This window comes from Pteropus alecto, unplaced genomic scaffold, assembly GCF_000325575.1.
Source record: "Pteropus alecto unplaced genomic scaffold, ASM32557v1 scaffold25, whole genome shotgun sequence".
NCBI lineage: Eukaryota > Metazoa > Chordata > Mammalia > Chiroptera > Pteropodidae > Pteropus > Pteropus alecto.
This window is the reverse complement of record NW_006441955.1, coordinates 5,586,393-5,602,504: the sequence shown is the minus strand read 5'-3', so window position 1 is coordinate 5,602,504 and position 16,112 is coordinate 5,586,393. Positions and strand designations below refer to the sequence as shown.

Genomic DNA, 16,112 nt, shown 5'->3' with positions numbered 1-16,112 from the left:
AAGAGGGATTGAATTTCACTGACCTGCACTGTCTTCCAATTTTGCATAGTCAGTTGGGAGGGCTGTAGCACATTACCTTCCTAATTATGACTAGCATGTTACAAATAGCTAATAACCCGGGATTAAATAATTGCCAAAGCTAACCCACTGAAATTGAGCAAACCTAAAATCCCATAAAAAAAGATTGAGGAAGTTTAGATTTCTGCAGCCCTACTTTACAAAGTAGAACAGAATGATGGAAAAAGCTAAAGCTCTGGATTCACACAGATCTGGGTTCAAATTTTAGTTCATCCACTTTCTACATGATCCAGGACAAATTGAGTCTCAATTTTCTCCTCTGTAAAATTATTATGATAAACCTGTCTCTTGGGGTAGTTTGAAGATTATATGAGCTAATGCCTGTAAAGTAATATCTGGTACTTTATGATACTCAGTATGGGTCTAATGATGATTTCTTTCCTTTGTTTCCCTAGCGAGTGGCATTAAGCCTTGAAGATGATGGACTGCCCTGAGGATGGGACCACTCCCTTCGTGCCTCATGGAATTCAGTTCCATGCACTACACTACCTGGCTGGTGTGTGCCTGGATGGAAGGGTTTCTGTATATGGGTCTGTGTGAGTGAATATGTGTGTGTGTGTAATTTTTTTCTTTAATTTATGTTGGGGAAAGGTAACCACAAAGTTATAATGAACTGCAAACATCCAAAGGATGTGAGAGTTTTTATATGTATAATGTTTTATACACTTTTTAACTGGTTGCACTACCCATGAGGAATTCATGGAATGGCTACTGCTGAGTGACTAACATGATGTACATAACCAAATGGGGCCGATGGTACAGTAGCTTACTCATCATTTAAAAATTATATTTACAGAGAGTATTTGGTTTGGAGGGCTTTTTTAGGTTTTAGAGTTTGGGGTTTTTTTTATAAATAAAATGATTATGCTTTGTGGCTATCCATCAACATAAAAGAAAAAAGAAAAAAACACTTCAACTCCTTCCCCCATTTAGATTATTTATTAACATATTTCAAAAATAAGATTAGTTATATAAATAATTTAGAGACATGACAGTATTTATTTTTGGTATGATTGGCCCACTAAATGGACTCTGTGTGCATTTATGTTTAAGTCTGCATGTGTGTGAGAGAGAAAAATCTAGAGAAGAGGCGCACTTATGGCTATTGTTCAAATACATAAAGATAAATATATTTTAAAACAGTCCACAAGAAGGGTATCAGTCGTTTTCAGAGAAGCTTTTGGAAATGTGGCTCATAAAACAGATACCATGGTTTGTGCAAACATGTAGTGGAAGAGGCAGAATCCTTTCCACCTCTGGCTATTCCTGGAACCCCAATCGTCAGGAAAAGCCCTTCAGCTCACCCATGGCTGCTGTGGCTCCTACCTGGGCTTTCTCTTCTATGGCTAAGGCCAGTGTACAGACTTTACACAGTACTAGAAGTTCTTGTGCGCTCAGGTGAGAAAATGCCTGAACCTTGGCTACTTCTTGTTTTAAAGTTCAGCATTTCGAGTAACTTCATTTTCCTTCAGAACACTTGGATTGAATTCATTAAGGTTTCTCTGAAGCACACTGAGGGTGCCTTCCTTCCTTATAGAGCACTAAGTGGAGATGTTTCCAGAACAGCCCAAGTTTACTCTAGGGACTGGCTCAGGCACTGAACCTCTGAGATGTGCTATGGGTGAGGATAAGGACAGTGGAATCAGTTTTGTTACATCTCCATTTCTCCCTTCCCCTTACTTTCTACAATTTCCTTTAGGTGGGAAAAAGTAAGATGTAGGTTTGTTACCATCGTGTGTTCCTATAGATAAAACTAATTTTTGGCCTAAGTCAGAAAAAGTTGCCAAACCTAAAGTCCTTTTTGAGGGGGAAATGGCATATGCAATATTATAGTATGTTGGATATATATGTCCACACAGGGATTTGGTTTACTGCTTTGTAAATAAAAGGAAAAACTCTAGGTATATGTACAGATTTTTTTTTTCACTATGGACACTTTCTTCCCTTTTCCTGGGCCTTGGGGAAGGTGGGGAGAAGTGCTCCCTTCTCTTTGTGGGGTCTGTCAGTGAAAACATAATCCTACAGTTCCAGATGGAATGCAGTCCCCTCTGGCTCTCATCCAAGGTGTGGTCTTTTCTTAACTCTTTCTACTTCACTCCCATTGGACAACCAGGGATAAGGTGTGACACAGAAGTGTTTGGCTTAAGTAGGAGCAGAGGACATGTATCTAACCTTAATATATTTGGAACGTGACACACTTAAGCAAAGTCCTCCCTGCCCCTACCTGGCTGCCCTCAACTCAATGAAGCTTGGATGTCCCACCGGCTTGCTACCCTTGGAATTTCCAGGCAGACATTCTAGACTCTCACCCTGTTCCTAGGACCTTTCTCTACATCACTCATGGTCTCCTAACTATTGAGAAAACTGTGTTCTGGAGCCTGGGCACTATGCTTTGTATAAAGCAATTTCCTCATAGATGTATGTGTCGACAGTCCTGAAACATCCATTGAGAGGGTAAATGCAATTGACTTAGAATGACCATTACCAAATAGAATATTAAAAATGGGTGACCAACTCCTATGGAGCTTAATCACTTAGTACTATTCTTTCAAGAATGGAAAGAAAATTATTTTTGACTGAAGAAAAATGATGAAAGTGACAAATCATTGAAATTTATATAAAACAAACAACTTTTTCTATAACCTGCCTCCAAAGAAATAGAATTTCATGGGGAAATTCAACAATGACTAATGCATAATATCTAAACTTTCAGTCATATCTTGGCCATCACAGAAAAAATAATGAACTGGGATAGGATGATTCAGTCTGAGACTCAAAATGCTAATGAAACACACCATCTCAGAAACACCCATGTTTTCTGAATATGCTACAACTAACCACAGTTTGAAAGAGGCAGCTATTGGAGGCAACCTACAATAACCAAAATCATGGAATGTTCACATGTTGGAAGGCAGTAAATAAGATGAAATCTGAGGAGGAGTCCTTCTAATCCTGGAGGCTTTTGAGCCTCATTCTGAGGTTTAGTTGCATTTCTGTTGTCTTCTGCCCCTGTGCCATCGTATATCTATAGTCATTAATGGGTCAGAGGATCACTGGACTATAGAGCTGGAAGGAAGCTTACAGATAACGCTAGGACGGCAGAAAATTAATCAGACATTTTTTTCTCTAAAAGAAATCGGTCCTGGTCCTTTTCCTCCCTTTCCTTCTCTAGGATACTATGTTGGGCTGCCTGAACATTGTACCAAACCTGCTACCTATCTTTCCAATGGAATTATGAATGCCCTTGCAGAAATGGCCTTCCAGAAACAGGGGAAACTAAAATTTTATTTACTTTTGATAGCATGATTATTTATAAAACAGATCGAGGTAACCTGTAATCTTGGAATGAGATCGGATTTAAATTTATGGTAATAAGTACTACTGATCCCTCCAATTCTCTCTGTGATTTCAATATATTCATTCACTGAAACCATTCGCTAGGAACAGTGTCAAGCACTACAGATGTTCAGGTCAGTCAAACATTTTTTGTCCTTATGAAGCTCACAATAGCAGTAAAGAAAGACATGTGGAAACAAAAAAGGAATAGATTATTTTCAGAATGCTGTTAAGGTACAAAGAAGTCATTTTTACCAAGGCAGATGAGGAATGGAGTCAAGAAAAGCATCAAAGGAGAAGTAACCTTAAGCTAAGTCTTAAAAATTAAGTAGAGGTGTCTAGGCTACTTCAGGCAGAGGAGACACCATGCTAAGACACAGAGGCAAGAAACAGCATGGGGACTTTAAGGACGTGCACATAATTCATTATAAGGAACAAAAAATTCAAGGTGGACTTAGTAAGAAATGAGGCTGGATGGAAAGATAGGTTCAATGTAAGCACTTTATAGAAAACTAATATTTAATTTCTGATTCAATTAAGCAAACATTTCTTGGTAATTTATTGTGTATGAGGCACAATGTACATCATGGAAAATTCATCAGGATGTGTTAGCAGCACTTTGCAGACATGGCAATCTTCAGCCTCAAGCTTCCCAGTGGCCAAAGGGAAACAATGATTGCTTTTCATACAGTTGAGTTGAAGTTTCTCAGTATGGTCAATGAAAACTAATATAAGGGCAGTGAGATTTTCACAGAAGCCCTCCACATTGTTAAGCGCCTCTGAGATTTTCTCAAGTGAGAAAAATAAAAAAACTGGAAATTTTGAAGACATGGAATCTGCAGAGGGGACCTCAAGCACTGTCCAGTCAGGCGCTGGTGGGAATGGGGAAAGGGCACGGAAATGTGAGCCTCCCGACCTCACTCCCTAACTTTAGCCATACACTCATCATTTCACAGAATATAAGTAGTTAAAACATTTCAGAGTAAATTACTTTCTTTCCCATCACTGCATGAATATAGAATATTGGAGTCTTCTCACACTGTATTTTTAGGGTATTGGGGATTTTCAGATATGGAAAACTTAGAGGTGGAAGAATTACAGCTTCAAATTTTCAGTTAACAAAAGAAATCAGGAAGCTCTTATTTGTTCAGGCTATGCACCATGTGCACAGTCAAGAATCAGCAGAAACCCTCTGTATTTGCAAATACTTTGTGCTATAAAAAGTAATTTTAAAAGAACCACCTGTATATGTACATATATATATTTAAAGACATGAAGGTTTTGATACTTTTTTACAAAAATTGCAAGAGAAAATACCTGTACAAACCATATGTTTTAGAATAGCATTTTGTTCTATACAAGCTGTTTTTAATTTGGGGGTAAAGTACTGGTTTGCAAACTCCATCATGTTGTACCCAAATGAATTTTCCTTGTTTGTCTCCCCCCTCCCCATACACCCCCAAATTACTGTATCTGATGTAACAGGCATGTTAGAATGTTGGGTCACACTAACCGTTTCAACTTTTTGTCATTCTGAGTTCCGTTAGCTTCTGTATTCTGTCCCCTTTGCAGTCTGGTTTCTCTTCCAGAGGCAAAGTGTGCTTGGTATGTTGCATCTCACTAGCTGTACTGACATCATCTTGGTGAACTAAAAACCAAATATGAACATTTGTAAAATCAGTGCACTGTTTCTAGAGAGAGATTAAATTCATTTTTTTTAAATCCAAAAGTATCACTGTGATGCTTTAATGAGGGGGGAGCGAACGATCATTGAAACCTTAATATATACCCAGTATTCTTCATAAATTCATCTTCATCGACAAATCTGTGAGATAAAAAATATCATTCTGATTTTATAGATGAGGAAGTGGGTGAAGAAACTGCCCAAAGTCACACGGTTGTTTAGTGCCCCCGAAGTACATGTAGCGCATGTAGTGTTCATGTACATGTGGCATTCTCTGCCTAGATTTTCCTTCTCTACCTATTATCTGGTTAACTCGTTTGTCCTTGAGTACTCTGCTTAGACCTACTCCTCCAGGAAGCAAATCTACTTTCTCACTCCCAGACCTAACTCATAGGGTTAGGTAACTCTGCTTCTACAACAAATTTGGCTTACTTGTATCCCAATACTTCTGCCCTGCTTCTTATTCCCATGCCACTGAGGTTGCTTTTACCAAGGTCACCCAGGACCTCCTTAATTATAAATATTGTAAATACTTTCAGTCCTTATCTTCCTTGACCTTGGAAGGAGTATTTAATGCTGCTGGCACTCCTTTCTTGGAATACTCTTATTTTGGCTTACATGACACAATACTCCGTGTTTTGCCTCCACCTCTCTGGCCACTCCCCCCTCCCCCACCTCTTAAATTATGGTATTCCAGCTCAAATCCATCTACTTTTATATCTCCATTGCCACTACAGGAGTACTGATCACCACCATCTTGGGTTATCACCATCATAGATTACTTTAACAACTACTTATCTGAATTTTACTTCTAATATTTCCATTTTCCAACCCAGTCTACAACATTGCAGCCAGAGTGATCTTTCTAGAATACATTAAGTCATGTCACCATCACCTCTTTTCACTTTCCTGCTTAAAGACCTTCATCTGTTTGGGTTTTAGACCAAACTCCTTAATACAGCTTGTAAAATCCTTCATGATTTGGCCTCTGCCCCTTCCCAACCTCATTCTGTATTCTAACCACACAGTTCTGTGCCCTCTGGAACATTTCCCTCGGAAGACTTCCGTAAGCCTCTAGACTAGATTTAGAGCCACTCCGTGTGCTTCCATAGTATTCTGTGCTTCCCCAATTTGTAATCTTTATCCCTACATAATTGCTTATATGCTCCTTAATTGCCTCTGCAAGCCCTATGAAGGTCTGTCTTGTTCACCATTATATTCTCAGCACATGACACCCAGATTAAAATCCAATACCCTTGAGTTTTAGCCCAGACTCCCTAATATGGCTTGTGAGGCCCTTCACGATTACCTGATATCTCTATATACTTAACTCCAGTTACCACCTCAAAATTATTATGAGGGTTCAAGAAACAAGCACTTGCAAATGGTCTGTCAGCCTCTGAGCTAACATTTACTAGATACTTAATACCTCGTGATTCCCTTGTTTTTTATACAATTCTCTTGTTACTACACATATCCAATATTTTAAATAAAATACCTTATGGTTTTATTGTTATTTACAGTTTATATTTTCCAATTTCCAAGACATTGTTTCTTACTCTTAAAACAGTTCTACCAGATGCTCATTTAAAATTATGCTCATTTTAAAGATAAGAAATCTGAAGTCCAAAAAGTTCAATCAGTTCCCTTTTGATCACAGTGAATCATTTTCACACAAAGGATTATTCCAACATAAATCTCCAGTGATTTTTTTTTTTACTCATCATACCCACTCTACACTCTGCTACCAATGCTTTTTCACGGAGAAAAGGAGTAATGGCAAGACTGGGAATGAGAATCAGAGACTGCCCCCAGAATAAAGAACAGTATCGTTATGGTTGCCAGGCCCCAAGAATGATGCCAACTCAGCACTCTGTTCAAAACCAATTCCATTCGCCTTTGGCTGGAACTTAGATGAGCTAAAGCAGGCTTCTAATACTTAGGATTTTGACTGCCTTTTGCATAATCAAGGAGGTAAATTTTTCCTCAGCCAGAAAGCCTTCACAGAGGTCAACCACTTTAGCCTGAAAAGACAAAAGCCTTTTGGGGCAGTTCTCAACCCTGACTCATCCAGGAAGCTTTACAAAAAGAAACAAAAACCTGACGCCCACGGTTGGAGATATTGATTTAATTGGTTTTGGGTGGGGTCCAGGCATCAGTATTTTTAAATGCTCCGAGATGGTTCTATTGTGCAGCCAGGGCTGAGAAATCACTGCTGGGTAAGTAGTACGTAGATGGCTGGGGAGTGGGAGATCAAACGTTGTTTAAATTCTACTCACAGCATCTACTCCAGAAACCAGTGAAGTAGAAAGGGAAAGGTAGAGATAAAAAGTAGAATAATTGGGAATAAATGCGGTCAAGTTAGTTCCAGAAAAACGGCAATCTCCGTTTTTAGGAAATGTAAATTAGGAAAAAGCATCTCTGAGAAAGGTTTTCTCTAACTGGTCCTTAATCTACAAAGTTCGGTGGGACCCAACTTTAGACACACGCATACTACCGTGCACTGCGTTCTCCTGTGAGGTGGGGTTATTTAACCCCATTTTACTGCTGAGATGACCTAGGTCCAGAGACCGTGAGCAGCTCTGTCCCTCTCACATAGTCCTTTAAGTGAAGGTTGAGCCTGGAAGGACACAGGACTTAGGTATTCAGCCCAAGAACTTGAAGCGAGGCCCTGAAGCTCTTTGACGGCATGGCCTTATGCTTAGGAGAACACCTGCTGGTTAATGTCTTGTTCCCGCCTCAAGCTGAGAGGACGTGTCTGCACTGACCCCGCCTCCAAGTGAAAGGTCCCCTGTTTCCGTCGGGAGGGGCGGGGCCGCATTGTCCGTGCCACAGGAGGGGCCCCTTCGCTTCCGGTGACGGCGTGCTTTCACGTCACTTCCGCGCGCCGCCGTAAACGTCAGTGTCGGGCGCTTACGGCGGCGGTGTGGTTTGATATTAAAGTTCGGACTCCGTTGCCTTTTGCGAGCAATGGAGAGTGACTTTTATCTGCGTTATTATGTGGGTCACAAGGGCAAGTTCGGCCACGAATTCCTGGAGTTTGAGTTCCGACCCGACGGTGAGAGCGGCTTCCCGGCCCTCGGGAGCGAGCACTAGGCTTGGGGGCGGGCAAGTGGGGAGCCCTGGGGTCCGGTATGAGCCGGGAATTAGAGAAGGAACGGACTTCTCTAATATCTGTGCGGCGCGGATCTGGAAGAAACAATCCTGTGTCCGCCCCACTGGTTTTTTCTGTACATGTGCAGGGACTTCTGTTTAATAACATCTTTTGACAGAATGCTTCTTTCAACAAACATGGGTTGAACGCCCTCTTTTGTGCCAGTCTGTGTTCCACGATCTCGGGTACAGAAGTGAACGATAGACAAGCTTCCGTTCTCGTGGAACTCGTGGAACTTGTATTCTAGTGCTGGGAGAGAAATAGGAAGGTAGTGATGAATGGTCAGAAAATAAAACAAAATGGAGTAATTGCTGCTGGACTGCTTTTAGATAGAGTAGCCATTGGAGAGTTCTCTGAAGAGAGGGTATTTGACCCAAGCCCTGATTGACAAGAAAGAGTCAACCTTGTGAACCTCAGAAGGAAGAGCCTTCTAGGGAGGGAACAACAAGTGTCAAAGCTGTAGGGCAGGAATGAGCTAGACATATCTCAGGTGACCAGTGTGGCTGAAAAGTAGTGAGCTCTGGGGAGAATAGTGAGAGATGACGTGGGATAAGGAGGCAGGGGTCACACCATGTAAGTCTTTGTAAGCCATGGTAGAGTTTGGATTTTATTCAAAGTGCAGCACTAAGCAATTGGAAAGTTTTAAGCAAAGAAGAGATGTGATCTGTTCTTGAAAAAGTATTCTAATTATTGGGTGCAGAATGAGCAAGAAGGGAAACAGGACTACTTATTAGGAGACAGTAACAGTTGTTCAGACAACTGTTGAGACTAGAGTGTTAGTAAAAGGAGAGAAAAGGATTTAGGATACTTTTGGAGGCAGAACCAACAGTACTTTGTCAATTATAGGATGTATGGATGGGGCACAGTAGTGAAGGAAAAGAAATCAAAAATGACAGAAAACTCCCACTAAATCGGGGCACAACGATGAACCTGACAAGTCACATTTGTGAAGGAGATAGATTTGTAAACAGAGACAAGACAGTATATTAGGTGACAAGACAGAAGGGACTCAGAGCAGAAGGAAGGCACCTCATCTAGTTCAGAGGAGGCTTCCTGCGTAAAATGACTTGGGAAAGGGGAATGTGAGACTTCAGTAATTATAGGAGTTGTTTAAGCAGATGAGAGTAAAGAAGGCATTTTGGACAACGTTAATGGCAAAGAGGTTGAAAACGAAAAAGTGCATGGAATGTTTCAGGCAAAAACGAAGTAGTCTGATTAACTTCAGCTATCATGAGAGAGAACTGTTGCAGGAGTGAGCCTGGAAAGGCAGATGGGGCTCAGTTTAACAGTATGCCATGTTGAATTTTGATTTGATCAAGAAGGCAGTGAGCAGCCATTGTCAGTATCCAAATATTAGAGTAACCTAATCAGATCCATATGTTACTACATCACTTTGTTCACTATATTGAGAATGAACTGAAAGGAGAGACACTTAAAGCAGAGAAACAGTGCAGTGAGGCATCCGTTTGGCTCTTTACATATGTGCTTTCTATTCTATGGGGAAAAGTTGCCTCTTCTATTTTTATCTTTTCCTTCATACCCACCATATATATACCCAGCCTGTTGAATGCACATAGACACAAAGGGCCTTATAAACCAAATGTGGTAAATAATAAAACCACAACTTTTAATCACAGGAATAGATCAGAGTATTGCATATTCACATGATAATATATGTATGTTTTCAAAAGGCTTTCACAACTTATTTGAGTCTTAGGAGGCCCTGTGTGCTACTAAGTTACCAGTTACTATCCCTATTTTCATCTGAGGATATTAACCTGCAGAGAGATTATTTGCCAGAGTCCCAAGAGTCTGTGTTCTTTTATCTCATTTGAGCTAACCTTTTGCAAGAACTATAATTCAATGTCAGCTGTATTATTTTTGCTGTGAGACCTATTTAATAGCCTAAAGTGAAGAACTGAAAAAACTGGTATTGTCGAAACCGAAGGTGTAAATAATAAATTTGTTAGACACTTGAGGGGAAAGTTAAGATACATTTTAAGCAACAGCCAATAGTCTTAGTAGGCTAATGATGCTTTAGTCATACATTTTTATTATACATTGAATTTGTTTTTTGCCCCTCACAGGTAAATTGAGATATGCCAACAACAGCAATTACAAAAATGATGTCATGATCAGAAAAGAGGTAATGAGCCTCCTGAGTCTTTCATTCACTACAATTTAGCTTTTTGTCTTGTTTTTGTTCTTTCTGGGAGTAGTTTTGAAAGATAAAGAATAGAGAAGTATAGCTATGTCTGTAGACAGCTTCTAAAGTTTTTCTCAAATCTTTTAGTTTGTATTTTTTTCACAATGCCAAATCAATTAATTAGTGGTAATCATTTGAACTCTTGCATATCTTGCTTTGTAATCTGCTACTTATTAACCATGTGACCTTGGGCAAATTCCCTGGCTGAACTTGATAAGTCTCAGTTTCTTCATCTGCAAAAATAGAAATAATAAAGCCTACCCCCACTCAAAGTCTTTGGCATATTCCCTAATGCATAGCACTCAGTAGAGCTTTTTAACTTGCATTTGAATGGGGAAAGGAAGCATAAGAAAGCAGTTAACACCATTGAATATATGGTAGATGCCAAGCATGGCACTGGTGATTTTACATACATGATCTTAATTTGACCCAGATTGTAAGCTGTGTGATGGGTGATATTATATACCCTTTACAGATAAGACAATGAAGACCCAAGTATTAATTATGGGACTTGTTCAAAGTCACCTTGTTAATAAGGGATAGAGCAGGAATTAAAACCTATGCCTGCCTCTGTCAAGTCCATGTATGCTCCATTTTGGTATGATTTCTACCACCCCATTTAAGTCTTCATAAAAGCTACTTTTTCTTTTTAACCACTTGGTCACATTTGAAAATATCTTAACAGTCAACATATTTTCATACTATTATATTTAATTAGCAGTCAGTTTTATGCTTACTCACACATTAGCATCTCCTTTTTTTAACATAGTATGTAAAATGTAATATGTAAAGCATGTAAAAGCCAGAGTAATCTTTTAAAATATTCTAAAAGATATATCTCTCCTCTTTAGAAGCATGTTATCTAGTTAAGAATCACCAGGGTTACTCATACATCTTTTGTTTTGGGTTTAGGTGTGAGTTGGGTATGTAGGCAAGGAGAAGGTTCATGTGAACAGGTTATACCCAGAAGTAGAAACAAGTAGTTGGGGGACTGAAGTGTGGTCATTGGGTACTTCTGACTCTGCCCTCTTCAACATGCTGAGGTCAATCCTGAATGTCTTCCCATTTACAGGAGTGCTGGAAATAAGTTTTCAGGAGCAGTCTTTTTTTATTTGTATTGCTATCTGAGTCAGTATGCTGCTTAAGGATACAATTTAAATTCTGTTTTTTAACTTGCTTTCAGGCTTATGTACATAAAAGTGTGATGGAAGAATTGAAGAGAATAATTGATGACAGTGAAATTACCAAAGAGGATGATGCTTTGTGGCCTCCTCCTGACCGAGTGGGCCGACAGGTGAGTGTTTTAGCAGCTATCCACAGTACAGAGATCTTACAAATAAGATGAGGTTTACTGCTCTGCATATTGACATTGAATCCACTTGTGTGTGCATATGCTCATGCATGTTAGGGAGCTATACTCAAAGCGGATTATCAGCACCTTGGTCTAAGGAAGCAGTAACCCCACAGGGAGGAACACAGAGAGCAAGTGGTGCTGCTGACATCTAGAGCTCAGCCCTGAATTTCTTCTTGTAATCCCCTCCCCCTCTTCTTAGAGCTTTTGCTGCTGACCTCACTTACTGAGTGACTACTATGGACAAAGCATTATGAGGATACAAAGATAAGTAGAACATAGTTATTTTAGCAGTCTAATGGAAGGAAAATCATGTAGGCAACTAAGTATATGAGAGATACTTCTCTCAACCTCAGATGTTTCCTTCCTAACCCAGACTCCTAATTGATTTCCTTGTTTCTCTTCTTGCTCTGTACAACTCATTTTTCCATCCAGAAGCCACAGTAATCTTTTAAAATGTAAATTTTTTATGTACAGCCAGTTCTTAAATAATGTCATTCTGCTCATTATGGTTTCCTTATAACATTGATGAGATGTCGTAGGAACATAACTTGTTTATGTCAATTAGCCTATTAAAAATTGGTTTTCCTATACTACATCGTTTTGCTTAAAGTCATGGAACCAAATGATGAGGTTAAATGAGGACTTACTGTATTCTGCTGATTTTAAACTCTCCAGTGGTTTAACCACTGCATTTAAAATAAAATCCTAACTCTCACCTTATCTTCTACCATTCTCAAAATCTCTGGCTGTGTTCAAACCTCACAGGCCTTTTTTCTGTTCCTCAGACATACCTCAGTTGTTCTTAATTTAAGACCTTTATATTTGCTACATGCTGCCTAGAATATTCTATCCAAGACTGTCTTTATTATTGAAGTCTTCATATGTCACTTCAGTGATGTCCTGCTTGTCATTTTAAAAAAAGTAAGATTTGTTTTATTGTCTTCATAACATTTATTGTTGTCCAAAACTGTCCCATATTCCCCAGAAAAGTTAGATATTTGGTATTTGTAAAACACAGTTTTATACGTCACTCCACACTGTTAATAACAAAAACTCCAATGTAATCTCTTTTAAATCCCAGAAATGGTGGAGCCTTATAGACACAACTTCCTCTAAGAATATGAACTAAACCATTATTTATCTCTTTGTTTCCAGTACCCGGCACAGTTTAGTGCTCAGAGGCAACTGGTCTTGTTTATGTGCTGTAGAGTTTTTGTAGAGTTTTTGTGATTTGGCAGATGATGAACCCCCTTCTTGTGTGCTTGATGAAAATTCCAGTTCAGTTTGACTTAGTTTTTTTTTAATGTTTCTAGGAGCTTGAAATCGTCATTGGAGATGAACACATTTCCTTCACAACATCAAAAATTGGTTCCCTTATTGACGTTAATCAATCCAAGTAAGTGTACATGATCCTAATATCCAGATGTGCCTATTTTGCAGCCTGTTGATATGAAACCCTTAACCAAATTGGGACCATTATGGTAAGATCTGGAACAGATGCAAGACAGAAAGGGTCAGCTTTGTCCCCCTCATTGGAGAGAGATTCGAAATTATTTTCAGTGGCTTTCTCCTATTGCTTTTGGTGTTTTATTCAGTCATTGCTAATAATTGCTTCTCAGTGACACACACAGAGTAATGCCGTAGGAGCAGCCAAAGTGGGTAAGAATCTGGCCAAAAAAAAAAAAAAAAAGGAGTAATCATTTGGATGCAGGGGAATTGTGCTGGGAAAACTGTATGGATACATGCAAAAAATGACACTGGACCACTTTCTTCACCACATGCAAGAACAATTTCAAAAAAAAAAAAAAAGCCAAAACAAGTGCTTGAGAAAACTGTAGCATCACTGAGTCTGAACAACTTTTTCATTGTTGGTCATTCAGACTAGCACATCTTAAAGTCTGACTTGGACAAAACTGAAATTGTTTAGAATATAAATTTAAAAATTCACGTCAGTAGGGCAAATTATAAAGTTGAAACAAACTATATAATAGAGTCTTCAGATGTTGGCATCCTTTTTTTTTTTTTTGTCTTTTGTGTTTTGAGAATTTGGGATTCGATATGGCTCACTTTTAGTACATGTTGGGCATAGCTGTCTTCCTTTGGACAGTCTCTTGTTAGCGAGTTATGCCATAGTAATCTTCAGCTTCTCAGTCCTGTTTCGTACTACTTATAAAATTTGTTCATAATTCTGAAAGTAATACATGCTCATTATTGAAAATATAGGAAAAGTAGAAAGGGGAAACCTTTCAGTTAGAAAGATAAACCTATCAATTAGAAACTGTTAATACCTTGAAGTATTTATTTTTTTTCTGTGCATTAAAAAGTTTTTAAAAGCACAAATATCGAGATCAACAATCTTATTTTAATGATTTTTTCACTTAATATTTTCCTATTTAAAAATGCCTTAATATTTTAAATGACTTTATATTTCATTTTAATGTATAGCATATAGCTTTTTCCTTCGTTTTGGACACTTAGTTGTTTTCAAAGTTTATATTCTGTAAATACTTTTATGAGTAATATCTTGGTACATAATCTGTGTTATTAAATGGTATTATCTTGCTAGTTTTTCTCAGCTTTTTAAACATTTTTTTTTTCTCTTGCATTTTAGGGATCCAGAAGGCTTACGAGTATTTTATTACCTTGTCCAGGACCTGAAGTGTTTGGTCTTCAGTCTTATTGGATTACACTTCAAGATTAAGCCAATCTAGATTGAATGTTAGTATGGACACAAGGGGGTGGTAGTGGCTATTTTTAATTACCATTATCAGGAAATTTTCATGTATATCAGGGCAATTTTTTTTTTATAAACTATAAATGATTTTCTTTAATAAATGCGTAACAAAATGCAATTTTTAGTTTTATAAAGGTCTGAATATGTGAGCTTTTCAATTACTTTTTAAAACACTGACATCCTATGTGAAGTATTGTCCACAAATCTAACCAAATCAATGCTCTAGCTATAACTACAATTTACAGGAAATAAGAAAATAGAGAATCGTGTTAAAAAAATCAGTGAGAATCCAATCAGCAATATCTAGAGGAAACTTCAGGGCAAGTGATCTGGTTTCTTCAATAACTAAATTGCAAACATAATGTAGAGATGGAGCAGGAAACTATAAAGGAAATTTAAAAGCCATATAAACAATACAATGGATTGGATCCTATTTGGATCATGATTCAAAACATTTAAAATTAACATCGTTACGGAAATTTGAATACTGGATATTTTATACTAATGAAGTATTTTTAAATTTTTTGGTGTAAAATAGTATTGTAGTTGGGTTTTTTCCTCCCCCTTTATTATAGAGATGTAATAGAGGTCAGGTTTTTAAAAGTCATCTTTGCTAGATTCATCCGTAGCTATTTCAGTATGAGAGAACATACTTTGATTTATTGTATTCTAAGGGGTAAAATGCCTGGTCTTAGAAGTTTCCCAATACATTTTTTTTTTTTTTTTTTTGGCATTGAATATTTACTTTTAATACGGTGACATTAACGAAATCAAGTAAGTTTCAAGTGTACAATTCAACAGTAAGGTATATGTATATTGCATTGTGTGTTCATCACCCTTAGGTTTTCCAATATATTTTAAAATCCGAATCCCAACAGCCATTAAGAACTGAGACCTAGTAGGTACAGCTAGTGTGGGAATTTGTTAAGCAGGTACATCAGTAGGAACTTTTTCCTTGTGTTAAATTGCATGGCTTCCTTAGGCAAAGTGCTGGTTGAACAGATTGTGCGCACTGAAAGGAACTGGGCTGTAATGTGTTATTTAACTGAGGAAAAGTGATTGATCTAAGTTCACGTCCCTCAAGACAAGCCAACTTGGAACAAGGTCCAAAGTCTTCTGACTCCTAAGTCAGTGCCGCGCCGCGCCCCCGCCCCCAATACACCGGCTCTGACTCCTTCAAAGAGACCAGGGCATGAGGTTAGGTGCAGAGCTGGGACCCAAGATGTCAGGGTTCCTGTCTCCAGTGCACTTTTCCATAGAAGGGTACTTGGGGCAATGAGGTAAGTTGGTGGTAGATATCAAAAACAGTCACTCCAAATTTTAAAGAAATGACAGTGATGAGCTCAGGAGCCTATAGACTTGAATGGGCTCTTCCTTGTAATGCTCACAGTGCCTGTATGGTCTCAGATGTACCCTGGACAAGAGGGCAGGTCAAACAAGGTTCCCTAGATGTATAAGGATAAACCAGATGGAAGCCCAGAGAAGAGCCAGCGAAAGGGGAGTGTCCAGTCTTGGGGACCGCAATGAGGACGAGCGCACGGGCCAACCCTCTGAAAGCGGGGCTCG

At 38.6% G+C, this 16,112-nt stretch overlaps 2 protein-coding genes across 2 annotated transcripts in view; both read left to right on the top strand.

The window, feature by feature from the left end:
* LRP8 (LDL receptor related protein 8) overlaps positions 1-1,984 on the top strand; it is a gene marked incomplete at its 5' end in the record, with an annotated part of 71,901 nt that extends 69,917 nt beyond the window's left edge. The window contains one exon of the mRNA XM_025051990.1: positions 474-1,984. Within this exon, the coding sequence (XP_024907758.1) occupies positions 474-512 (39 nt within the window). The remainder of the gene's footprint in view (positions 1-473) is intronic.
* A 5,976-nt stretch (positions 1,985-7,960) lies between these two features.
* Positions 7,961-14,664, top strand: MAGOH (mago homolog, exon junction complex subunit). Its single transcript, XM_006919216.3, has 5 exons — positions 7,961-8,156; positions 10,340-10,398; positions 11,642-11,752; positions 13,126-13,208; positions 14,424-14,664. The coding sequence occupies exons 1-5, from the start codon at positions 8,069-8,071 to the stop codon at positions 14,521-14,523; spliced, it is 441 nt and encodes a 146-aa protein (XP_006919278.1). The 5' UTR covers positions 7,961-8,068; the 3' UTR covers positions 14,524-14,664.
* The last annotated feature ends 1,448 nt before the right edge of the window (positions 14,665-16,112 follow it).